The following is a 26,095-nucleotide window of genomic DNA, read 5'->3' as shown; positions in this document are numbered from 1 at the left end:
ACATACACTTTGTTCCCAAGGGCAGGTTAGTCTCTGGGTACTTCTGTACTTACTGATCCTTCCTAGTAGTCATATGGCAAAAAAATCATTACAGGAGCTGTAGAAGTAAAGGGAGCATCTGTTAAGAGACTACCCAGCTGGAATTCATGCCAAATCCTTCACTCTAAGTCTTAGAATCTAAGACCTCAAAATAGAAGGAAGCTAAAATGGGAGAAAACCAGCCACCCTTCTTCAGTATCCACTGGGAGGGCAGTTATTATTGAGCGCAAAAAAAACTATAATGCTGGAAGCGGGAGGCCACAGGGTGCCAGAAATCCATGTAGAAAGCTGGAAGGAAGAAAGGATACTCAGTTCTTCCTGCTACAACTCAGGTTCAGTACTTCCACCTCAATTCTCATCCCTAGAAAAGACACATGGACACCAGCTACCTTAAAAACTAGGTTTGTATTTCTGGCTAGGTTCCAGAGTGGCAGAACTCAGGAGTTACATTATATCCAACCTGGTCCCCACCTCAGCTTGCCCCCCTCCCTCCCACAAAGATAACATTGTACAAAACTTTATTTACAGAAAAACCAGTAAAATTAAGGGTGTGTACAAAAGTAGACACAAAAGCCAGAAATATCAATGCAGGGAAGGCTTTGGGGACTAGTGGCCATTGTATTCCACACTAGACCTGGGGCAATATATTATATACCAGGCAGGTAGAAGCATAGTAAATCTCAGTGTCAATTTTAGGGAAAACCAGTCACTCTATGGGAAGTCTTATTACCCAACCACTTTTCTTCTGCCATATGGATTCAGAGACAGGTAGTTGGGAAAACAATACACAAAGTCTTTGACAAGCCCCATAGGAAAAAAAGGCTCAGAAGGCATAGCGGGTCCGGATGTCCTCAAGCTTCTTGGACACCTCAGGTGGGGTTCGGTCCAGTTCTTCAGAGACATTCTTTTGTTTGTTGGGCTCCATAGAGTTGAACTGCTCACAGAGGTCTCCATCAATCACATTCTAGAGCATAAAATAAATGGGAGCAAAAGAAAAAGGTTAGATGCCTAAGAAAATGGCACACACTAAAGCAGCAGCTGCAACGAGCTTTTTATTCTCCTACAAATACCTTAACCCCCATTTAGAGAGCCAGGAACACTATTCTAAGTTAATCCTTAGCAGCCAGATGAACAAAACTAGTTGAAACCTTTTCTCTGACTGAAGAGGACCCACTCTCCCATTACTATTTCCATCAATCTACTCCCCATTGATGATCCTTCATTCGAAAATGTTCTGACTTTTTTTGTACCAGACGTGACTTTTACTCTTAAATAACTGCTGTACAAAAAGTATATCACAATAAATTTAGGCATTAACTACAAAGCAATACTAATTCTTTTTAAAAAAAGAAAGAAACTGCAGAGGCTTTCTTTTCTCCATTGTATCTTTTGGACTCCTCTGTCAAAAATTATTTGCCCATATTTCTGGGCTCTCAATTCTGTTCCATTGGTCTGTATGTCTGTTTTCCTGACAATGCCATGCTGTTTAAATTATTGTCGCTTTGTAGTAGAATTTGAAATAAGGGAATGTGATACCTCCAGCTTCTTTTTTCTCAAGATTGCTTTGGCTAATTTTTTCCAGTTCTGGAAAATCTCATCAATGTTTTAAAATATGTGGGGTTTAGCCCTGGCTGGTTTTGCTCAGCGGTTAGAGCATCAACCCACAGACCAGAGTCCCGGGTTCGGTACCCGCTAAGGGCATGTGCCTTGGTTGCAGTTTGTCCCTGGCCCCAGTTGGGGTCGTGTGGGTGGCAGCCAGTCAATGTGTCTCTCTCACATTGATGTTTCTCTCTCTCTTCCTCCCACTCCATCTAAAGATAAATGCAAAAATTTCCTTGGGTGAGGATAAAAAAATAAAATATGTGGGGTTTTTCTGTTAATATTTTAAAAAATATGTTTTTATTGATTTTGAGAGAGAGGAAGGGAGAGGGAGAAATAGAAACATCAGTGAGGGAGAAACATTGATTGGTTCCCTCTTGCACAACCCCCACTGGGGATCAAGCCCACAACCTGGGCATGTGCCCTGACCAGGAATTGAACCAGTGGACCTCTTGGTCCATGGGTCAATGTTAAATCACTGAAACACACCAGCTGGGCTTAAAATGTTTTTACTGACTGTTTAGAGAGAGAAAGGGAGAGAGAGAGAAACATTGATGTGAAAGAGAAACATGGATTGGCTGCCTCCTGCATGCGCTCTACTGGGGATTGAGCCTGCAACCCGGGCACATGACCTGACCGGGAATCGAACTAGGACCTCTCAGTCCTTGGAACAATGCTCAATATACTAAGCCACACTGGACGGGCTGCAATATTGTTGGTAGCAATTTTAAAATAGAAGTTCCAGATTTACTATAATTATTCTTCATTCCAAATAGCCATCAAACCATCATTTTAATAGCCTGACTCTGACCAACGTTTCATGAGAAACTTCATCTGGAACCTGGAGCTTAGCTGTCTTTTTTCTAAAACCATCAGTTGATCAAAATTCCAGCTTCATTCCTCTGCAACTGTCTGGGGCAGGCAGAGCCTACAGGCCAGTCAGTACTGGCTGGGGGAGAATCTGCCAGCCCCAAGGAAAAAGCTGTATAAGGCGCTGGCAGCCAGTGAGGGTCATGCAGGCAAGAAGGGGATTGTTCTGATTTTTAAGGGGAGTGAAAAGACTAAAGAAAAGACTGGTTAAATAGGCTGAGGACTCCCCCTTTCAACCCATATTTCCAATAAAGACCTACCTTAACAGGGAAATAGTAAGAACGAAAGCTGAGATGGTCTCGCCCACAAAGAGGGGGATGCTCAGACCGTAGGTGCATTTCCACATGTTGGAAGAAGTCATGGTCCTGGCAGAAGAAACAAAGAATCTGTCACTAAAAGAAAAAAGTGATCTCAACTACTAGTCTATGGTTTCAGAAGCACAATGAGCAGAAGCCACTGATTTTTATCATGTAAACAGATGTTAAACATCTAAATCACTCCTCTGATGACCACAGGTTTCTGCTATGACAAAATAGCTAAAACCTGAAAGAAAATCTCCCTGTACTTGCAGAACACATAAGAATACCATATGTAAAGAGTGATTTATGAAGAGAGTCTTGATACCAGCTTCCTTGGCTGGAATGACATAAACCAAATTTAGCCAATCCTAGAGTTCATTCTAAAAGGCAGTAAGTGCCCCAGTCCTTATCCCATCCTTCCGAGTCTGTGCGATTTGGTTCTAGAGCTTTGACTTCTGACTAACCCTACAACCACATCAGCTATAAAAACAAACACTTTTGTCAGCTTATAAAATTTCTAGAACACCTCTACTTGCCGGTGGGGACAAATGGACTTGCCCCTTTAGATGGATTTAGCACAAAGAAACCACCTTGGGAAGGCAAATGCCAAAGCAGCGTGGGAGAGTTTACCTCATGAGATGTAAATGGAACAAGGATGCCAATTCCTCCTGACAAGGTGGTATAGACAAGAGATTCTGAGCCTCCAGGGATCAGCGTGGTCTTCTGTAATGACAGCACTGTCTCCCCCACGTGATAGTTCATGATCACCTCTGCCTGCAAGTCAAAAACAGACCAGTAACTGTATGGGCCCCTCAGGAGCCTGATCTAGATTCCCAAGGGCAAGCAGTACCTCCAAATGGCAGATTTCACCACCCCTCAAAACCCCCAAATTACTAAAATTTACTTCAAAAAACCTCCTGCACAACCCCAACGCTCTAACCGCTGAGCCAAACTGGCCAGGGCTTCAAAATGGTCTAAACATGTACAAGCTTAATGCCCTCACAAACATGCAGACATTAAGTCATTTCTGATAAAATAGCAAACACTAGGCTTACTCTCTAAAAGGAAATCTACTTTTATTTTATTTTTTTTATCCTCACCCAAGGACATTTTTGCATTTATCTTCAGACAGAGTAGGAAGGAGGGAGGGAGGAAGAGAGAGAGGGAGAAACATCCACGTGAGAGAGACACATCGAGTGGTTGCCACCCACACGACCCCAACAGGGGCCGGGGACAAACTGCAACAGAGGTACATGCCCTAAGCAGGAACCGAACCCAGGTCTCTCTGGACCGCAGGCCGATGCTCTAACCGCTGAGCCAAACCGGCCATGGCAAAGGAAATCTCCTTTTAGAAGTCCCTAGATGTTCTACTATATAAGTAAAGCCCAGGACACACTTCAGAGAAGAGCTGGTTAGCATCGAGAGTAAACCTGTGCAACCATCTTTTTCAAGGAACTCACTATGCTCCAAAGAGATTTTTATGCTAAATGTCTCAGAAAAATTCCTATTCTACAAAGTCATAAAAATGGGATAGTGAGTGACTTGATCACCTTAAGTCAAAACCATGATTATCCATCCATCACAGGCTATGTACTACCAACTTAGGGACTTCCATGCATGCATGAGAGCACACTCAGTGCACTCACGTGCACTCTAGATAATTCACTAAAACATGTCTCCCAAGTGAGGGTCAAGGGAAATGTACTACACAGGCTGGTGCCTCTACTTTGGGTCCCTTCTTGAAGCTTACCTTCTGAGAGGCCCCATTGAGCAAGCCCCGATCCCACAGGGCTTTGTTTCCTGTGGGATCCTCGTCCACTTCGTCATTGGTGTTAGGTGGGAGCCTCACCTACAAGGAAGTAACAAATCACAGGGCTGAAACCTGCAACTACTCACCTGCAGCACCAAACAACATGTTTGCCCCAGGTCCTTGCAAGTAAGCCTAGGGGCACCACCTTTGGCAGAGGCCTGAGCCCAAGTCTCCTCTACCTGTTCTGGTGTCCAAGGAATGAGAAACTCAAGACATTCAACCCAAGAGCAAGGGTCTAACACAGCAACAGTAAAAACAAAGACCACAGAATATAAACAAGAGAAGTCAGATAAGGCTTTAAAAAATAAATTTTGGCAAAATATGAAAATAAATATTAGACATTAGCTCAAACTAAACCTATTATTATCAAAATACATCCCATGGGGAAGAGGGAAGTGAAAAGGGGGCAAAAATCTAAAAAATTGATTAAGGCTTAGAGAACACAAAGTTTTCCTTTTAAAGTGAGCTTTACTAGCGTTGAACTTTATACCCATTTTTACTTTCCCTATTAGAAATCATAGTCCTGGGTCCTTGGCTTTATCACAAACTGAGCCAGCTTTAGTACACATCACGATATATAACCCAACTATCAACTCACCACACAAATGTTGCCAAACTTGTCTGCGCCTGCCACAGTGTCATAATCGAGAAGGCTAGCTGTGGTGACCCACCGGGGGTAGGTGTCATCAGCAAAGATGATGAGCTGGTTCTCATTACGCTTGTAGCGAACCCAGATGAAACTTTCTTGGACATCAGACACAATTACTCTATGCCCAATTGTCTGAATCCCAGAGATGTAATTGGCGATATGCTGGAAAAAACAAGGACAACAATGGGTGTAACCTTGAAGTTCAGAACCCACAGAAACTATAGTTTTCCCTGAATGCAACATATATAGGGTCTGTAGAATGGCATACATTGAAGAATAGTAGTCATCAATGAACTCCTAGAAGATGGGAAAAAGAACTAAATGGTTTTAATATATATCACAACAAAGTGAAATCACATGAATTTTTCCGAGTGCATACAAAAGTTATGTTTACACTATATTACAGTCTATTAAGTGTGCAACAGCATTACGTCTAAAAAATGTATACACCTTAGTTTAAAAATACTTTATTACTAAAACCTGCTAACCATCTAAGCCTTTAGTAAGTCATAATCTTTTTGCTGGTGGAGAATCTTGCCTAAATGTTGATGGCTGCTGAATGATCAGGGTGGTTGCTGAAGGCTGGGATGACTGGCATTTCTTAAAACAAGACAACGAAATTTGCCTCATCACAAATAATTTCTCTGTAGCATGTGATGCTGTTTGACAGCAGTTTGACCAAAGAACTTGTTTCAAAATTGAAGCCAATCCTCTCAAACCCTGCCACTAAGTTTATGCAATATTCTAAATCCTTTGTTGTTATTTCAACATTTTTCACAGTGTCTTCATCAGGAATAGAGTCCATCTCCATAAAAAACTCTCTCTGAGCATTCATAAAGAAGCAACTCCCCATCCATTCAAATTTTACCCTAAGATTGCAGCAATTCAGTCACATCTTCAGGCTCCACTGCTAAACCCTTCAATGACATCCATGAGGGCTGGAATCAACTTCTCCTAAACTTCTTTTAGTGTTGATATTTTGACCTCTTCCCATGAATAACAAATGTTGTTAACGGCATCTAGAATGGTGAATCCTTTCTAGAAGGTTTTTTTTAAAAAAATCCTCACCCAAGGACATTTTTGCATTTATCTTCAGATAGAATGGGAGGGAGTGAGGGAGGAAGAGAGAGAGAGAAACACTGACATGAGAGAGACACATCGAGTGGTTGCCACCCGTTCGACCCCAACTGGGGCAGGGACAAACTGCAATAGAGGTACGTGCCCTTAGCGGGAACCAAACCTGGAACTCTCTGGTCCATGGCCGAGCCAAACTGGCCAGGGCTCTAGAAAGTTTTAAGTTTACTTTGCCCAGATCCATCAGAGGAATCACTATCTATTCAAACTACAGCCTCACAAAATATATTTCTTGCCCAGCCAGTGTGACTCAGTGGATTGAGCAGTCCCCATTCTGTTCCTAGTCAGCGCATGCCCGGGTTGCAGGCTCCATCCCCAGTAAGGGGCAACCAGGAAGCAACCAGGCAATGTATTTCTCTCACATCGATGTTTCTATCTCTCACCCTTCCTCTCTCTAAAAAAATTAACAAAAATATTGAAAAAAATTTTTTTTATTTTAAAAACTTAAAAAAAAAACTTTTTTAAAAAAAACTTGAAAGTAGAATTTGAATTTACTCCCTGATCCGCAGAATGGGTTTATGTTAGCAGGCATGTAAACAACATGAATCTCATACACCTTGAATAGGGCTCTTGGGTCAATGAGAAGTGATATTTTGAAAGAGATCTTTTTTTCTTAGCAGTAGGTCTCAAGATGGACTTAAAATATTCAGTAAACCATGTTATAAACAGAAGTGCTGCTGTTCAGGCTATTTTGTTCCATTCATAGAGGCAGAATAGATTTACCATAATATTAAAGGCCACAGGGTAAGTGAGCACTGGCTTCAATCTAGTCACCAGCTGTATTAGCCCCTAACGAGAGCCAGCCTGTCCCTTGAAGATAGGCACTGACTTCTCTCTACCTATGAAAGTCCTAGCTGGCACCTTCTTCCAGGATAAGGCTGTTTCACCTACACTGAAAATCTGCTGTTTAGTGTTGCCATTTTCACTAATTATCTTAGCTACACCTCCTTGAAACTTGCTGTAGCTTCTCCATCAGTACTTTTGTGTCATAGAGATGGCTTCTTTCCTTAAACCTCATGAACCAACCTCTGCTAGCTTTAAATATTTCTTTTGCAGCTTTCTCACCTCTCTCAACCTTCAAAGAATTGAAGAGTTAGGGCCTTGCTCTAGATTAGGCTTTGGCTTAAGCAAAGATTATGGCTGTTTTGATCTATCCAGACCACTAAACTTTGTCCATATCAGCAATAAGGCTGTTTTGCTTTCTTATCATTTGTTCACTGAAGCAGCACTTTTAATTTCCTTCAAGAACTTTTACTTTGCATTTGCAATCTAGCTGTCTGGTACAGGAGGCCTAGCTTTCAGCCCATCTCTGCTTTCAACATGCCTTCCTCCCTAAACTTAATCATTTCTAGCTTTTAATTTAAAGTGAGAGACGTGTGCTTCTTCCCATAACTTGAACCCTTAAGTAGGGTTATTAACTGGCCTAATTTCAATGCTGTTGTCTCAGGAAATAGGGGGGACCAATTAAGAGGGACAGAGATACAGAGGAACAGTCAGTCAGGAGAGCAGTCAGAACATACAACATTTATAAATTAAGTTAGCTGGCTTTTATGGGCGTGGTTCATGAAGCCCCAAAACAATTACAATAGCAACACCAGAGATCACTTATCACAGATTACCATAACAAATAATAATGAAAATGTTTGAAATATTGCAAGAATCACCAAAATGTGACACAGAGATATAAAATGAGCAAATGCTATTGGAAAAATGCCATGGATAGACTCGCTCAACACAGGGTTGCTACAAACCTTCAATTTTAAGACACACAATATATGCAAAGAGCAATAAAACAAGGTATGCCTATAGAGAAAATATATTCCTAATTCTCAGTTAAATTCCTCATAGAAGCAAGCAGGAGAGAAATCTGGTTCTTGGTTTAAAGAACTCAAGAAACCCATCTTCTCATGCCTGTCTCAAGTCTCAAGGGCCTAATTCTGAACCTGGAATTGGATGATCACAACAAGGTTCTAACAAATTAGACCTGATTTTAACAGTAACTGCCTACAACCCTGCCAATGCTTCTCCCTCACTAGCTGGACTCTCTACCATCATATTTACCTTGTTCTCACATTTTCGGAGTAATTTCTTCTTTCCCAGGTCATAGACTCGCAGAAGCTTCCCCACACCAATCAACACTCTACCCTGGAATGGGGCAATGGCAGCAGGGACCTCTTCTACTGGAGTCTGTGAGAGGAAAAGCAGGTAATGCAAATATTAGAACATGTGCGAACTTCAACCCAAACTGCCTTCTACAGGAATCTGTCAGAAAGACAAGACAGCAAGTGATTATCTTTTGCTCATTCGGGGAAATAAACCACACATACAACACTCTCTATAAAGCAGGATGCTTGGGTAAACAGGTTCTACCCACATGCTGCATTTCACCCAGAAAGTGAACCAATGCCACCAGTCAAAAGAAGTCTTGGTGCCCGACGAACACTGACTCAGAGCCATGCTAATATAATTGGCGCTACTAACTAAAAGTGAAGCCTCAATATCTGAGAAAACTAGTTTGTGGAGGAATGGGAAAGGAGAACTAATGACATCTTAATTGTAAGGAAGACACGATGAGTTCAGCACAAAGAAGAGTCTACAAAATAATTATTTCCTAAAAAACATCCCCCTTGTGGGAGGGTTGGAGAAGCCACATGTATGTACTGTCAGTGTAGAGGAGACAATTTCTTTAGTTTAAAAATTATGGTAAAATAGCCCTGACCAGTTTGGCTGAGCAGTTAGAGTGTCGGCCTGCGGTCCAGAGAGACCTAGGTTTGGTTCCCACTAAGGGCACGTACTTTGGTTGCAGTTGTCCCCAGCCCTGGTTGGGTTGTGCAGGTGGCAACTACTCGATGTGTCCCTTTCACATAGATGGTTTTTCTCTCTCTCTCCCTCCCACTCTATCTGAACAAAAAACGAAAAAATGTCCTCGGATGAGGATTAAAAAAAAAAAAAAGCTATGGTAAAATATACATAATATAGAATTTACCATTTTAATCTTTAAGGATACAATGCAGTGGCATTAAGTACATTCACATTGTTGTGCAACCATTGCCATTATCCAACCCTAGAACATTTTTTTTTTACTCCTCACCTGAGGATATTTTTCTATGTATCATTAGATAAGAGTAGGAGGGAGGGATGGAGGGAGGGAGGGAGGGAGGGAGGGAAGGAGGGAGGGAGGGAGGGAGGGAGGGAGAGAGACAAACACAGAGAGAGAGAGAGAGAGAGACAGAGAACCATCGATGTGATAGAGCCACATCAATCAGTTGCCTCCCACACAACCCAAACAGGCCTGGGGATCAAACTGCAACTGAGGTACATGCCCTTGGCCAGAATTGAACCCATGACTCATTGGTCCGCAGGCCAATGCTTTAACCACTGAGCAAAACCAACCAGGGCCCAGAACATTTGTAATCCTTCCAAAGGGAAACTATAAGAATTAAACAGTAACTCCCCAGAAAATACTAAACTCTTTAAACTGCTGAATTTTAATCACAAATTGCTGACTGCTTAGTAAGACTCATAAACAAGGAGCCAATTCAATATGCATCTATTTCCCCATTGTAAATGGTAAGCACACAAGCAGCAAAGCTTCACCAGAACATGAAGGCCTTTCCATGTAGTATTTTTCCATGTGCTAACAAGAGATAGATCAGAGTCAGTGAGTTGGCTCCCCAAATGGTCATCAAAAGACTTGACCCACAAGTTAAGCAAATGTGGGAGAGTCTAGTAGGACCTAAGATCTAGTAGAATCACTGGCTGGTTCCTACCTTGTGCAAAAACTCCAGTTTTTCCCCACTGTTCACAAGCTTGTAGGTATAGACAAAGCCCCCTGCTACAGATCGGGGGTTCAGTATCAGGTCTTTGGCCACGCCCACCAGCACATACCAGTCGTCACCAGTGTTGGAGAATCTGCACACAGCCACACTGCATAGAAAAAGCAGAAGGAGTTAGGCATTAGTCACAGCCCAGAGAATTCCAGTTCCAGCCTCCAAAACCCTTGATGTTCTGGAGTCCTTACCTAAAAGCAGCCTCATTCTGTTCCAGCTGGACAAGGTCCAGTGTGTTACCCTGAATAGGATTCATCACTCGGATCACAGAGGCCCACTGTCCATTTCCAGCCTTGGGAGCTCCAAAAATGGACTCAGGGAGGTTTTCATTGAGGAATGCTGCTGCCATCTCTGCAGCTAGCTCCCGCTCATCCTCCCCTGCTGCTTCCACCATTTCCTTAAAAAAAGAAAGAGTTGGTGTGTTTAAAAGGTGGGTGCTGGGTTAAAGTGGGTAAGTAGCAAGAACACCTCCAGGGGCAGTCTATAATCTATAAAGCAGCAAAGTCTGTTGACCAAATCAGAATTTCCGAAAATGAAAAGATTAATGGGAGAGGTACACAGATATGGGGAAGAGAGAGGGAAGATCACTAAAGGGGAAACCGGCACTTTCTTTTTTTTTTTTAATCCTCACCCGAGAACATTTTTCCATTTTTTGTTCAGACAGAGTGGGAGGGAGGGAGAAAGAGAGAAACATCGATGTGAAAGGGACACATTGAGTGGTTGCCACCCACACGACCCAACCAGGGCCAGGGACAAATTGCAACCGAGGTTCGTGCCCTTAGCGGGAACCGAACCCAGGTCTCTCTGGACTGCAGGCCGATGCTCTAACCGCTGAGCCAAATCAGCCAGGGCCAGTACGTACTTTCTTTTAATGCCAAAAAGAACACCAGCTGTGGCAAATAGTTGACTAGTGGTCTGAGAAACATAAAAATGAAAACACCATTTTTCTACCTAATCCATCTAACTTCCCTTACTAATTCTACTTGTCTCCTCTCTTCCAAACCAGATATAGTTTTACATGGTTGGGGATACTTGTCCTTTGTTAGGAAAATGATTTCTGGAAGCAGCTAGTGTTGTGGAGAATATGAAAGCTATCTCCTTTGGGCCTAAATCCAGGAAACTTGTAACACTGTTTTGGAAGCACAATGACTTAAGAACTCTGTTCCAGAGAGAGGGCTAAATACTGAATAAACCCAGGTCAGTGTATTAGTCCTGAGTCACAAGAAGGCCTCTAAAACCAGACTTTGGCAGAGGGTTCTACCTGGAGGACCTAAAAAGAGCCTGGATTTTTATCCTCACCCGAGGACATTTTTTCCATTTTTTGTTCAGACAGAGTGGGAGGGAGAGAGGAAGAGGAAAGAGAGAAACATCAATGTGAAAGGGACACATTGAGTGGTTGCCTCCCGCACAACCCCAACCAGGGCAAGGGGAAACTGCAACAGGGGTACGTGCCCTTAGCGGGAACCAAACCCGGGTCTCTCTGGACCACAAGGAGCCTGGATTTTTATTTTATTTTATTTATCCTCACCCGAGGACATTTTTCCATTTTTTGTTCAGGTAGAGTGGGAGGGAGAGAGAGGAACAGAAAGAGAGAGAGAAACATTGACGTGAAAGGGACACATCGAGTGACTGCCACCCGCATGACCGACCAGGGCTGGGGACCGAACCTGGGTCTCTCTGGACCGCAGGACCAAACCGGCCAGGGCAGGAGGCTGGATTTTTAATATAACAAAGAATAATCAACAATTACAGGGGTTTAAACATTTCAACACAATGTCACACAAACACCTTTAAACTGAACCCTGAAGGTCAGTCTCATTACCTCTGCCATCTGCTGCTTCCTCTGAGCTTTTGTAGCCTCAGTGTAGGCATTGTGATCAGTCTCAATGATGATAAGGTTGTTACTTTCAGGGTGAATGACAAATTTCCTGGGTGTGTACTGCAGTGGAAAGGCTACTTGATTAAAGACAGCACCTAGCTTCTCCAATGCCAAAATCCTATGTCAAAAGGAAAGGGAATTAATAGGTCACTCACTCAGAACCTAGAAACTGGTGTTGAAATGGTCCATGAGCAGTCACAGCAAACATATCAATCCCTAAAGCTCTGTTGGCATTACACAATATGAAACAACAGACTTGTAATCCAGAAGACTCTGCACAGGAGACAACAAAGGGAAGGGCTCTCCACTTTGGCAATAGTCCATCACTGTTTCATGACAATTCTAGTTTTCACCAGTGAAACTCATATTAGAACCCCCAAAGGCATTTTTTTCACTCCAGTGATCAAGTGATAGTGAAAAGTTAGAATTTCTCCTTTATTACTGACAAAAACCCTGAAATAAAGAGCACCAATTCCAAAATTATTGTGTTTTATTTTTTTTTTATTTTATTTTTTTTATTTTTTATCCTCACCCGAGGACATTTTTTTTTGTTCAGGTAGAGTGGGAGGGAGAGAGAGGAAGAGAGAGAGAGAGAGAAAAACATCGATGTGAAAGGGACACATCGAGTGGCTGCCACCCGCACAACCGACCAGGGCCGGGGACAAACTGCAACCAAGGTACATGCCCTTAGCGGGAACCGAACCCGGGTCTCTCAGGACCGCAGGCTGATGCTCTAACCGCTGAGCCAAACCGGCCAGGGCCCAAAATTATTGTGAAGCACTGCAATTATCTGAAGATATGTGGTATTTTTACTAATGGTGTTTCATAAAATAAAGTAAATGGCCTGAATGAAAATCACCTAAGCTTTATGAAACCCATGAATCTATTGTGAACAGCCAATAGCTATAACAAGGACATCAACAACATGAGTGGCATTAATAAAGGTTAAATAAAAAAAACAACACCCTCCCCAAAAGTTGAGGGTCAAACTGAACAGGTTATTTTCCACCTTGCAATATAAATAGTGCTCACTCCAAAATTATCAGTGTAAACTATAGTCTGTCAACTTGTAAAAGGCCTAAATAATTTATATTGAGGTAACTATTTAAGATGTAGCAATGCAAATGACAAGACAGAGTGAGAAAAGTTTAGGAGTGATACTGCTCAAAAACTAATCCAATGGCATTGCCCTGGAAAACAATAACCTTAACTCTCACAAAGACTGAAATGTACCATGAACTTTTAAAACACCCCCTAAAAGTCTAATCTGAAGGTAAACCCCAGACACCGAAACTTGGCTACTAGGTACTTAAATCCTGAGCCAAATAAAGGTTTCAATTGCAACATACTAGTTGGCTCTTTGCCATCTCTTCATAACTTTTTCCAATACTCTGACAGAACCACAGTCTAAGCCCTTCTGCCTTCCCACAGGGCTTCAACTGTGGGACTCTCTCACCTCAGGGTATTGGTGGAGATGGCCACAATGCCCTCAGGACACTGTTCAGAGGCAAAGCCAGATGCAAATTCCAGGGTCTCATAAGACAGGGGTGTGAGATGGAAGCGAGATTGGTAAGAATAGCTCAACCATGAGCGGCTTGACATGGCCAACACCTGAGGAAAGAGAAAAACACCTCCAATAAGTTTAGGAAGAACTCAAACATAGTATGCTAAGCAAACACCCTATCTCCAAATTTCAGACTGCAGACTATCCCAATGAAGTTTAAAAACCTGAAAGGTTACCTTAAGAAAATGAGGCTCAGAGAAAAGGCAGTATGGCTTACTATTTGCTGAAAGTGTATGATCACTCAATCTCTCTGGGCCTGTTTTCATGTGTGCAAAACAGGAATACTAACACAAGGCTGGATAGTTGCAAGGATTAAATGCACAAACAAGTAAGAACTAGCACAGTACCTAGAAACACTGATATTCTCAGCTATAAAGGACCTCTTTCACATTACATAGTAAGCCATGACACTGATACAGGTTGCTCATGAGTAAGTGCTACCCTATATAGGAGATATTCATCCAGCTCTTAGTCTGCTCCATTTGCCCAGCTTGAGGGCTGAAGGGATCAATATCCCAACTTACCTATAATCAAATCATGAAACAGTGCCATGAAACCCCAGTTAAGAAACTCTAGATTAAGGGACCCTAGTCTTCCAACATAAATGAAGTAAAACAATCAATATAGAGCTAACTATATACTGGTGAATTAATGAAAGTAAACCTTACACCAAAAGGACTTATCTTACTGATGCCACTAACATCCAAACATGCTGTCTGCCCTCATTCATTACTTACTGCCTCCTGGCCTTGCATCCGAACACGAAAGAGTTTCACAGGACGGGACCCCAGGTACCTAGTGCGGGTGTCAGATAGATCCCCAGTGACAGGGTCCAGAACAGTTCGCAACAGCACACCATTCTAACAAAAAGGAGAGGAGTGGGTTAAGCACTACCCATAATGCAAGTTCCCTTGGCCACTTTATATAAGTACAAAGCAAATAGACGGAAATTACTTGGTTTAAAGAATATCCTGCACTGGTAAGTATTGCTCAGTGAGTGGTTAGAGCATTGGCCCTAAGTGGTTAGAGCATCGCACCTGTGCACCAAAGGGTGTGGGTTTGATTCCCAGTCAAGGGCATGTTCCTGGGTTGCAGGTTCAATCCCTGGCCCTGGTTGGGGCATGGGCAACCAACTGATGCGTCTCTCTCACATGAATGTTTCTCTCTCTCCCTCTCTTCCACACTTTCTAAAAACCAATGGAAAAAATATCCTAATACTCAGCCAACCATTCTTTCATTCTCTCACTAAATCACACACTCAAATAGTTTGAGTATAAAGAACTCTTATTTTTCACTGTATATCCTTAAATTTTTTTTTACCATGCATGTTAAATTCTTTATAATTTTAAAATATATGCACAGTTAAAAATAATCAGGCCTGGTGTGGTCTCTATATACTATTTCCCCTAAAAATAGTAAGACTCCTAAGAAAACGGCTAGTTCAATTCTGGGACAAGAATATTCCAGATGTGTGGGGGGCACTTTGTTGTACCAAAAGGGAAAGAAGCCCCCAAAAGACAATGGGGTCATGTTAAAGGACAAAAGAGTCAACTTCAAATGGGAACTCCCATTCATCTAAAATGACGTTATTTAGCATCCAAGAAAGAAAAAAGACTGAAGCACAAATATATAAAAATCTGCAAATTCATGTTATTTAAAAAAACTCATTTTTATTGGTCCTCAATATTGCTATGGCACCAACTCCTTCTCTGAAAATGAGTGAGCAAAGGGGAAAAAAATGAAATATTTATCCTTTCCTTATATGAATTTTATTTCAGGGTGAGCAAAGGTATAAAGCAAACTGTCTTTAGAGGAAAGTTCTAGCTAATTAAATGAAGTATGAAATAGAAAAACCATCATTTCCCAACTCCCAATGACATAATGAACATAGGCAATGTGTAACAATGGCCGTTGATGGGGAGCTTCTAAACAGTTAATTTAAACTAGATACAAACATATAACATCACTTAAAGTGGGAACACCAAATGGTATATGCCTCTTGATGTAATATAATAGGAGTAAATAGCACCACCTATGAAATATCCTGCCTTTCCCCATAAAACTGAAACCCAAATCTAATCAACCTCTAGATCTATGCTATCCAATACTATAGTCAGCAAGCCACATGAGACTAGTCCGATTTGAGGAGTGCTGTTAAGTGTAAAGTGCAAAATTCTAGATTTCAAAGACCTACTCCAAAATAATAAAAAAGGATATAAAATCTTATTAATTTTGATATTAGTTACAAATGGAAATATTTTTGATACACTGGATTAAACAAAACATTAAAATTAACCTCATCTGTTCCTTTTTTGTAGTCATTGGAAAATTTACATTTCACATGGGGTTTACATTATGTTTTTAATAAACAGCATGGTCTATCCTTGTTGGTCTAAATTAGTCTCATAAAAACAGAGATCAAACAGATGCAAAATTGGCACAGCGTTATGTAGATACTGAGCAGAATCGAGTATTAAAGACATTTTTGGAGGGAAAAAATTAGAACATGGACAAAGCAGCAGATATCATGAAATTACCGTTAGATTTGCTTTAACATACTCTCCCCAAAAATAGAGGGGGAATTGATAAAAGGAGAGCCAAAGATAACTGTTAAAATTAGTAATGGGTACATGAAGGGTCATTACATCAGTCTCTCTAACTTCATGTATATTTGACAAATTTCTAAACTAGGAAGTAAAACTAAAAAGCAGAAAGTACCTTGGCTAGATTATTTACATATCTGAGTACACAATCTTTAAGGAAAATGAAAAGTATATGCTCAAAAACCCTGACACTGCTCTGGCCGGCATGGCTCAGTTGGTTGAAGCATAAGGTCTTGGGTTCCATCCCCAGTCAAGACACACAGCCACATTGTGGATTCGATATGCAGTTGGGGCACATATGGGAGGGAGGCAAATGATTAATATTTCTCTCTTTCTTTGGAATCAGTGGAAACACATCCTCAGGTAAGAATTAAACAACAACAACAAAAAACACCTGAGTCTATCTGATCCTTAGGTTCCTGCTTTTCAAGCTCTGAAGAGCTCAGCTGCTTTGATAGAAAGGAACATCTAGGGGTCCTTTATTGCTAATGGAGCCCATTATGAACTGTGAGGTATTCGTTTTAAAAACCGCACATCATGAGACCTACACGTGATTCTTGAGGATTCCACCTGGTTCTGATCCAGAGTGGTGAAGGCAAAGCATTTTTATCAAAGACTCTTTATAAAAATACTTTTTTCAAATCCTTGTTTGTTCTAATTAGAGTTGAAAAAAGTGGAACACAGAGCAGCAGCACTGAACAGTAACTGAAACCATGGGCACAGAAAATGCCCATAGTCAACAAAAGAGTGCATGAAACCTAAAAAAGCCTGACACCAATAATTCACCCCCCTGGATTTCTTACCTGTAGCCCAATATTCAGGTATAGGAAGCCAATAGAGCCTCTCTCACCCAGCTCATCCTGCTTCTCAGTCCCACCCATTTCCACAATACACAAGGATTCAGGCTGGGCTGGGAGAGCCTGCATGCTAAGAGGTTGCAAACAGTCCTAAGGGAAAAGAGAAAAGAATAAAATATGGGAAGACAAATTTTGGGAAATACCTAACCAGAGAAATCTAATTCTAGGAGTAAAGAACAACTTTCTTGTGCAGAGGAAAAATCAGGAGTGAGTTCTAAATGGGTAGCGGGTTACTAGCTAAACTGAATCTTAAAATAAGCTCTGCAAAGGATCATGCTTTCTTCTTTTTGTCAACATGGATAATGGGGTAAAAGTACATAAGCAAAGGGCACTTCCCCTAAAAGTTATCTAAGGTCCTGGAGCCAGTCCAAGTCCTTTCCCGTATAACAGTTTTGGGATTTTTTTCAACTATAAAAGAGAATCAAGGTTTAAGCCAAAGAAGCATTTAGTAGTCTCAGATCAGCATCTTCTAAGCACTGTAGAAGACTCCTAAAATGTGCTGCTATATTAGATATCCAGAAGCAACAGAATTCAGGGTATATCCTAGCTGATTTCAGAGACAGACTCAGGAGTGAGCCAGGTACTCAGGTTCCAATAGGAAGATCCCTGAAGAGGAGGGTGACACTCACAGAGGGGTCCAGGGAAATGATTCTGACAGTGTTGTCTACCAGTCCCACAGCCAGGAAGCGAGACCGCTGCTCTCCAGGAGGTACATTGGCCAGACTCATGCACACCACATCTGCTGACATCTCCTTCCTCTCTGTGTACTCGTTCAGCTGTCCTGACTACAGGAGTGAAGATAAGAGAGGTCACAAACCAATCCAACTTCACCCCAAACCGTGGACCCAGGGACAGAAGGGGGCCTTTTAAGTTCCTTTTTGTTTCCTCTCACCCCTCTTACTATAATCAATGACCAAGAATTTCTCTACTTGAGATCCCAAGACTGAACTCTATAGGATTACCAGGAAGCAAAATTACTTATAAGAGAATCAAGAGACAATGGGCCATAAAATAGCTAAGCCAACCTAGCTCTCAGGAAATGAATATATATAAAATTGTTTATTTGTTCATGAGAATACTTTGAATAAAACAGAATTCAACTCTGGAAGTTAAAGACAAAGAAATCTCAACCATAGGTACAGTTGGATTCAGATTTTAGAATTTAAACCTGTGGCAAATACTTGGTGGAAAAGCAGTATGGGAAGGGCAGGAGAAGCAGGTGCTTCATTGCTAAGATGGGATTTCATAACTCCAATTAGAGTTAAGACATGAACTTACCCACTTCCTACTCCTCCTTTATAAAGGGCCAGATTGGCCTGTAGACACTTTCCCTTCTCAATTCTCTTTCTTGTGAATATACTTGAGATACCTGGACTACACTCCCATCTTTACCTCTGGACCCTACACAAGTTCCACAGTAAATGATAAAATAACATACGGGATCCATTTCAAAATAGACCAGCTCTCCTCCTGTCAGGGCAATCACCACTTGTCGCTGGTTCACCGCACATTTCACAATTGTTTTCTTTCCAGGGGTCTTCCACTCATTGACTCTCTTGTCTGCTCGTATGTGCCGAATGCCATCAGGATACACCTGGAGTAACACAAGAAAATCTCACTTGAGCAATTTGACACATTGCTCAGCATTGACCCTCACACCTATCACATCTGTCGTTCCTGTCAGATCTGGAGCCACTGCATTTGAAGCATCAGATGGTTCAATAAGAAAAGAGTAAACAGGCCCCAAGCAAGGTCAACTTAAAAAAGTTTGTATCTTGCAATGTAATGCCTACTTCAAAGAAGTTCAAAACTCATTAAGGTAAACATGGCAGCCTACATAGTGAGGGCAAAGAACCAAGTAAGGTGAGTAGGTAAGCAGCTCTCTGAGAAGCCTCACCTGCACCAAGGCATCATCTCCTAACAAGGAGCAGGACAAGGTCGGGGTGGTGCCCAGGAACCCAGAGTCAGTCACTTCTTCCACAGTCTCTCCGATAGACAACACAAGTGTGGCATTCACAAAAGACACAATGATGTAGGCATCAAATTCATCTGAAAACGGAAAAAGAAAGGAGTTGATTAGCTACTAGGTTATTAGTGACAAAGTCAAATGAGACACACTAAGTTTTCTCTTCAGAAACCTTCCAAGGCACTTCTTATGTGTAGTCACCACACAGTCATGTGACAAACAGTATAGGATGATTCAAAAGATAACTGAGGGTCATATGAGCCTACAGATATACTTTGCTTCCTTAAATGCTGAAATACATTTTTGAGTAGATACACCCACCTCTAATACCTCTGAAAACTAGTATTTACTAGAGACACTGGCGAGAGAAATGCAGAGGACAAAAGCAATGGAATCAGTGGCATGAAGAGATTTTGAAAACACATATATCTATTAAAGCTAAACTTATTTGTGCCAGATGCCAATCTCAAGCTCTTTTTTTTTTTATCCTCACCCAAGGACATTTTTTCATTTTTTGTTCAGATAGAGTGGAGGGAGAGAGAGGAAGAGAGAGAGAAACATCGACACGAAAGGAACACATGGAGTGGCTGCCACCTGCACGACCCAACCAGGGCCGGGGACAAACTGCAACTGAAGTACATGCCCTTGGTGGGAACCAAACCCAGGTCTCTCTGGACCACAGGCTGACACTCTAACCGCTGAGCCAAACCAGCCAGGGCATCAAGCTCTTCTTTAAAAAGATAATCCATATAACCAGGAAAGTTGCCCACCTTCTTCCAAGTGAAGCTTATGTGGGAATACAAGACCTAATGAATGAAACAGATTACTTAAACCCCTATGAGATTGTCATTCTAGAGTTGGAAACTGAGAACCCTAGGGTGTCCCAACAGGAATGATATAAGAACACTAGAAAACCAGGAAGGAGGGAGGAGAAATTGTTTATACTGTCAATTCTTAACCTCTCTAGAACACTAGATAATCAGGAAGTAGGAAGGAGAAATTGTTTATATTGTCAGTTCTTGACCTCTCTAATTTTTCACTATTTAAAAATACAACTATTCAGTGGTCATGGGCAATACTATTAGGATTTGCTTTTCATTTAATAAAATGCAGTTGGATAAACATACACTAATGACTTTCTCCAGAAGGTCAGAGGACCTGAGGTATACAGGCAAACTCAAGTTTCTCATGCACATCCCATTGTTAAAGGCCATCCATTTCCCATACATTCCATAACATGAAACAGCTTTTGTGTATCACCCACATCTGGCACAATGTTGGGCATAAACTTTGATACATACTAAGTAATTAGGAAACATTTATTTTTTAAAAAGTTAAGATTTTCTTTCTTTACATTTGAATTTCCTCTATCAATTCACCCTCCTATCCCTTACACAGAAACCAGGTAAACAAGGTACTCAATTGGGAGTGGCTACCTTACTCTTAGCAGAGCTTTTGTCAGAGCTCAAAGACAAGATTGATCTACCCCACCCACAATCAAGGACACAGTCTGGGTTCTGAATAATCCCAAAGTGGTTCAGCTGAACTAAGATTACTGGATTAGTTCAACAGAATCAGTGTCTTTTATTAGAAGAAAAAAAAATGTCGGGCCAGAGTGGCTCAGTAGTTGAGTATCAACCCGTGCACCAAGAGGTCACTGGTTCAATTACCATCAGGGTACATGTCCAGGTTGTGGGCCCAATCCCCAGTGGGGGAGACATGCAGGAGGTGGCCAATCAATGTTCTCTCTTTTCAATGTTTCTCTCTAAAAAATCAATAAAGGGGGGGAGGGGTAAGAGCCTGGTTAGCATGGCTCAGTTGGGTTTAGTGTCATCCCATGCACCAGGAGGTCACCAGTTCGATCCCAGTCAGGGCACATGCCCAGGTTGCAGGCTCCATCCCCAGTGAGGGATGTGCAGGAGGCAGCCAATCAAGTTTCTAGCGCTGTCTCTCTCCCTTTTTCTTTCTAAAATCAGTAAAAATATATTTTAAAAGAGAGAGAGAGAGAACCCAGTGAAGATGTATTATTACTGTTGCCTATAGTAGCAGTGTTCTGACTGATTAGCAAGACATAAAATCAATCTGGTGGGTTGTAATCAGCACTTTTAAACAGAAATATATAGAAATAAATGTGATTTATGAAACTGCTTTACACAAAGGATAAGTACTGTTTTGTGAAACTTGTGCTTCAGTTAATAATATATGTATGGCCCTGGCCGATTTGGCTCAGTGGTTGGAGCACGGACCCGAGGACTGAAGAGTCATGGGTTCGATTCCAGTCAAGGGCACATACCTCAACTGCAGTTCGGTCTCTAGCCCTGGTCAGGGTCATGTGGGAGGCAACCAATCGATGTGTCTCTCTCAAACCTATGTCTCTCCTGCTCTCTCTCTCCTTCCCACTCTATCTGAAGATAAATGAAAAAATATCCTCAGGTGAAGATTTAAAGTAAAAAAAATTAACAATACACATGTGCCCTGACTTGGTGGCTGAAAGGTAAGAGTCAAAGATCTTTCCCAGTGGGTATAATTTAATGGCTACATAAGATATCTGAAGGATTCAATTTCCAAATCATAAAGAGTAACAGTGGACAAGCAGATAGTTGGTTTTAGATTGTTTTTGTTATAACTATCAACATGTTATCAAATTCTTTGGGGAAACATTATAAAATCGAGTTATAAGACAACACTGTTCATATTCATATGAGTAATGACAGTTGTCCCTGAAATGGATATCTTAATAGCATACAACAAAACCATAGTCAGTCCACACAACACCAAACTTGGAAGCTTTACATCAGCTGTTTTTGAACTAGAAATTTCTGGTGTGCAAAAATAACAGGAATTGCTGGCTTAATTTTAACATTATATGAATATCATGTCCTTTCCCATATTCTCACTACTAAAATCTAATACCTTAAAAATTGTGCCAGAGCAAATTAAAGCCAGGCTACATAGGGCTCTAACTAGCCAGGATTTCCAGTCTCTTCCTTCAGTCATGAGGAAAAGGGGGCTTCTAGAGACCACACAACTTTTAACTTACATGCAAGAGACTGGGGGGAGGGAGGAAGGAGGACTACGTAGGTCCTTATCCCTTTTACCCAAAGACCCACTACTCAGATATAAAATACAGTAGCTCTGTGGACTTAAATACGGCAATTCAACAAGCAGTAAAGCAAAGACTAGTAATACCTGAAAGTTGCTTACTATCACATTTTCTCAAAATATCCATTACCCTGTGACTACTAAGCACACTGTAACCTCTATCTTTTCCATTTTATAGCAAGGAGGACCTGCAGCAAATTGGTAGCTCTTGTGTTTTAATGAGGTTATAGGTTAAAAGTTGGAGTTCAAAATAAAATCAAGGTTCAGTCAAGGTAAATGATGACTACAAACTATAAATATCCATATTGCCTTTATCCAAGTGTTGCAAGCTTCATGTAAAAGAACATCAGTTCATACTCAATGAAGAATTTTTTAGGGTATGAGAATGCATCTTTGCCTCCGTTAAATAGGACTACCTGTCTGAGCACTGTTCAAGAACCTCAACAGAGAGGATACTTTATTCTTCTTCCCCCTGCTTAAGTATCTGAGGTTCAACAAGCAGCCCACTTGAAAGCCTAAAGTGAGTGACCATCCAAACAACTTAAGCCCCCTCATTCTCATATTATATTCAGACTACTCAGTATCTGTCTTGTCTCATATTACACTCAAAAAGGTGTGGTGGGAGGCTTTGTCCAGGGCCTGATCTTTCACTTATTTTAGCTGGAACATACACACTTCAAGGGAGAGTATGAAGCTAAGGTTTTCTAGCTATAGGCTCTTTCAACTTAAAAAATAATCAGTCATATTTTCCACATTCTGTGGGAGAAAATAAGACAAGCTGATTCCTAACTCAGACCATTTAATATACAGGCAGATGGATGTGCACTGTTATAATGCACGAGGACATCCAACTGCAAAGTTACCCTCTGAGAGATGCCATCAGGGCAGCCTCAATATTTTGTGTAGGTCCCTCTCCCTGGGTAAACTCTAAGACCCATGGTAGACCCTAGCAGTAGGTACACACCTGTGGTGATCAGCACCTTCACCAGCCACCTGTGGAAGAGAAAAAAAGGCTTGGTATTGGTAGTGTGCATCACCAAGTACCAGCCAAGGTTAGTAATTGCCTGGAAGACTGCAGCATGTGTGGACATGTAGAATGTTCACTCAACAGTAACTTGGGGTATCTGGAAAGAGAATGAACAAAGAGAACCTGACCTATTTTCATGGGTGATAGCCCAAAATATGGTTCCTAAAGAGTAAAATTTATCGAGATGTAGTCTTTTCCTATATTTTGGTATTTGGAAGTAAATAATTTTCTGCTACAAGTTCCACCATGTACCATACTGCTTATCACTAACTTATCAAACATTGTCCAAAAATGTTCTCAAACATACGCCCATTCCCTCTCCTCTAATCCCTCCTTGGCAACACGCTTGTACCTTTCATCACATCAGAACACACAATAGTTTGGTATACATGTCTTCCTAGTTGGCAAGTGCTCTGAAAGTAGGGACCTATCTTTACTACTGAGTACACAGTGGACACTCAAAAGACTGTAGGATGACAATATTGAATTTACCCTAACAAACCAGCAAGAACCACAGACTCCTACTGCAGAGTCAGTGAAATGAGCAATGGATTGGAATTCAGGAGATAGGGCTTTCAATTTCTATTACCTTGGTGAACTATCTTGGAACAATGAACCTGTGATTTCCTACCTTAATAATAATGACAGTAACTATTTTAAAAATCTAAATCTATTTTAAAAGTTTAAGAAAGAAAAACAAACAAACAAGGGGGAGAAGCACAATAGTTTTTATCTCAAAGGATCTTTCTTTGTCTAGGCAATGTTTTCAAGAGCCATAAAGTCACCAAGCTAAACATAAACATCAACACTGACCAGTTTCTTTATGACATTACATGTAATATAAAAATCTTTCAAAAATCAATGTCTCATGGTCTTCTCAGCTAAAACAAACCTACTAATTTAAATCTGTTTCACACAACCAGAACATCTAAACATCAGGAATAAATCCAGCTGTTTTCTTAAAAAAGCTCTGTATGTTGGCCAGGGTAATCTTACTCACCAGTCCTACATTCCTAAGGGAACAAGAGGAAAATGAAGTCTAGGAACAGAAATGACGTACAAACCCAAAATAAATCAAAGGGAAAATGGGAATTGAGTTTTATTTCTAAGGGACTGAAATTCAATTGTCACAAGATTTTCCTGCTACTATGCATTTTCACATAGCTTTCAACATTTTAGGATAAGGCTACTATTTTTATCTAGGAGCTCAGACTCCTTCTCTTTCCTCCATCACTTTTCCACCCACTCTAAAATTCTGACTCTGATAAAATAATCTCTGCTTTCCTTAAGCACAACTACACCCACCTAGCAGGACTAATTAACAAGCTTTACCAAATCTCCTAATAACCTAGAATAACTGTCAATTCCACTGTGGTTTCAGCACAATAGGAGAACGTGGTTGAAGAAAAACGAAGCAAAAACTTTCCCTCACACCACACCTCTTACACAGATGGAACCAGTGTCTTACAGGTGAATATAGTCAAAGAAAACCATACATGACAGTTCTGTGATACCAAAGTGTATATGTACTGAATATATACATATTTTGGTGGTACGTGCCCCTAGTGGGAACCAAACCCAGGACTCTCTGGTCTGCAGGCCGACGCTCAACCGCTGAGCCAAATTGGCCAGGGCATATGTACTGAATATTAACATCCTCCCTATGCACCCCTTACCCACGCATACAGAAAGTTGTAGGTGAAGGTATCCAGACTGGGAGAGCCTCAAAAACATGGTATCAGGCCAGAAAAGTTTCTAGTATATGGTACTAGATGAAGTGATACAGAAATATTATGAATGCAGCCTCTTAAGTCTTCTATTGTCAATGGCACCCAAACCCTCATTTTGACTGTTGGGAAAGCGCTGCTTACCTTCAATGTGCCGGCGCACTGTCCAGACAGCATTGGGGTTACCGGGTAGTTCAGAGACAGCCATTTCCGACACCTGACAAGAGAGGAGATAAACCACAGGTCCAGTGAGCATGGAACTCAGCTCCCTATTTACAACTACACTATATAATAAGGTCCCAAAGGCAGTGCTCACACTGTAAACTGGATTAAAAGAATGTAAACATCTAGTCAAAAAAGAACATAAGAACCAAAAAGGTAAGAGGTATTGGCAATACCCATGACAGCTTTAACAAGAAATAATGAAACACCTGGAAGGATAGTTGTTGCAGCCAAAACTATATACTTTTTTGGGTATGGCATACCTGTGTCCTCCTCAAAAAAAGTATGTGGAAATGAATCAGGCCATGAGTTAGCATTTCATTTCTTTCCTTAGCCAAATCTCATCTCTCTTCATGGACCAATTGAAATGCCACATCTTTTAGGAAAAATCTTTCCTAACCTTCTTGGCTGGCAGTCTTCTCTCCCTCCTATAAGCTCTCACAGAAATCATAATCACTACTTCTTAGAGCACTTTTCCAAAAAGGGATCTGAGGAAATGTTATCATTCCCACTAGGTTTTTATGCATCTTAAGGTCAGAGTCAAGAATCCTATGAACTTCCCGGTCAAGATGGTGGCGTAGGTAAACGTGGAATCGCGTCCTGCCACAACCACATCAAAGTTACAACTTAACTACAAAACAACCATCATTCAAAACCTGAAATCAATCTCAATGGAAGTCCTACAACTACAAAATTAAAAGATACAGCTGCATCAAGACTGGTAGAAGGGACAGAGGCTGAGAGGCAGGTCCCACACCCACGTGTGGCAGATAAAAATTAGGAGGATATCTCAGCTGGGAGGTCCTCCCTGAGGACTGAGGGGTACCTGTCCCACACCAGGTGCCCGGCTCAGGGTTCCAATGCCAGGAAGAGAAGTCCCCATTACTTCTGGGTGGAAAAACCAGCGGGAAATGAGGC

At 41.3% G+C, this 26,095-nt stretch overlaps 1 protein-coding gene across 1 annotated transcript in view; it reads right to left on the bottom strand.

Moving 5' to 3' along the window:
- Positions 1-595: 595 nt before the first annotated feature.
- SF3B3 (splicing factor 3b subunit 3) overlaps positions 596-26,095 on the bottom strand; it is a 51,385-nt gene continuing 25,885 nt past the window's right edge. The window contains exons 11-26 of the mRNA XM_036274252.1: positions 25,100-25,172; positions 19,031-19,182; positions 18,572-18,727; positions 17,763-17,918; positions 17,080-17,223; positions 14,411-14,533; positions 13,566-13,720; positions 12,053-12,227; positions 10,422-10,627; positions 10,171-10,327; positions 8,462-8,587; positions 5,216-5,428; positions 4,558-4,656; positions 3,438-3,581; positions 2,769-2,873; positions 596-1,003 (exon numbers count right to left, since the gene is read on the bottom strand). Of these exons, the coding sequence (XP_036130145.1) occupies positions 863-1,003; positions 2,769-2,873; positions 3,438-3,581; positions 4,558-4,656; positions 5,216-5,428; positions 8,462-8,587; positions 10,171-10,327; positions 10,422-10,627; positions 12,053-12,227; positions 13,566-13,720; positions 14,411-14,533; positions 17,080-17,223; positions 17,763-17,918; positions 18,572-18,727; positions 19,031-19,182; positions 25,100-25,172 (2,325 nt within the window). The 3' untranslated portion in view covers positions 596-862. The remainder of the gene's footprint in view (positions 1,004-2,768; positions 2,874-3,437; positions 3,582-4,557; positions 4,657-5,215; positions 5,429-8,461; positions 8,588-10,170; positions 10,328-10,421; positions 10,628-12,052; positions 12,228-13,565; positions 13,721-14,410; positions 14,534-17,079; positions 17,224-17,762; positions 17,919-18,571; positions 18,728-19,030; positions 19,183-25,099; positions 25,173-26,095) is intronic.

Source organism: Molossus molossus, unplaced genomic scaffold (assembly GCF_014108415.1).
Source record: "Molossus molossus isolate mMolMol1 unplaced genomic scaffold, mMolMol1.p scaffold_m16_p_21, whole genome shotgun sequence".
In the NCBI taxonomy this organism is placed as follows: domain Eukaryota; kingdom Metazoa; phylum Chordata; class Mammalia; order Chiroptera; family Molossidae; genus Molossus; species Molossus molossus.
This window is presented reverse-complemented; position numbering and strand designations above follow the sequence as displayed.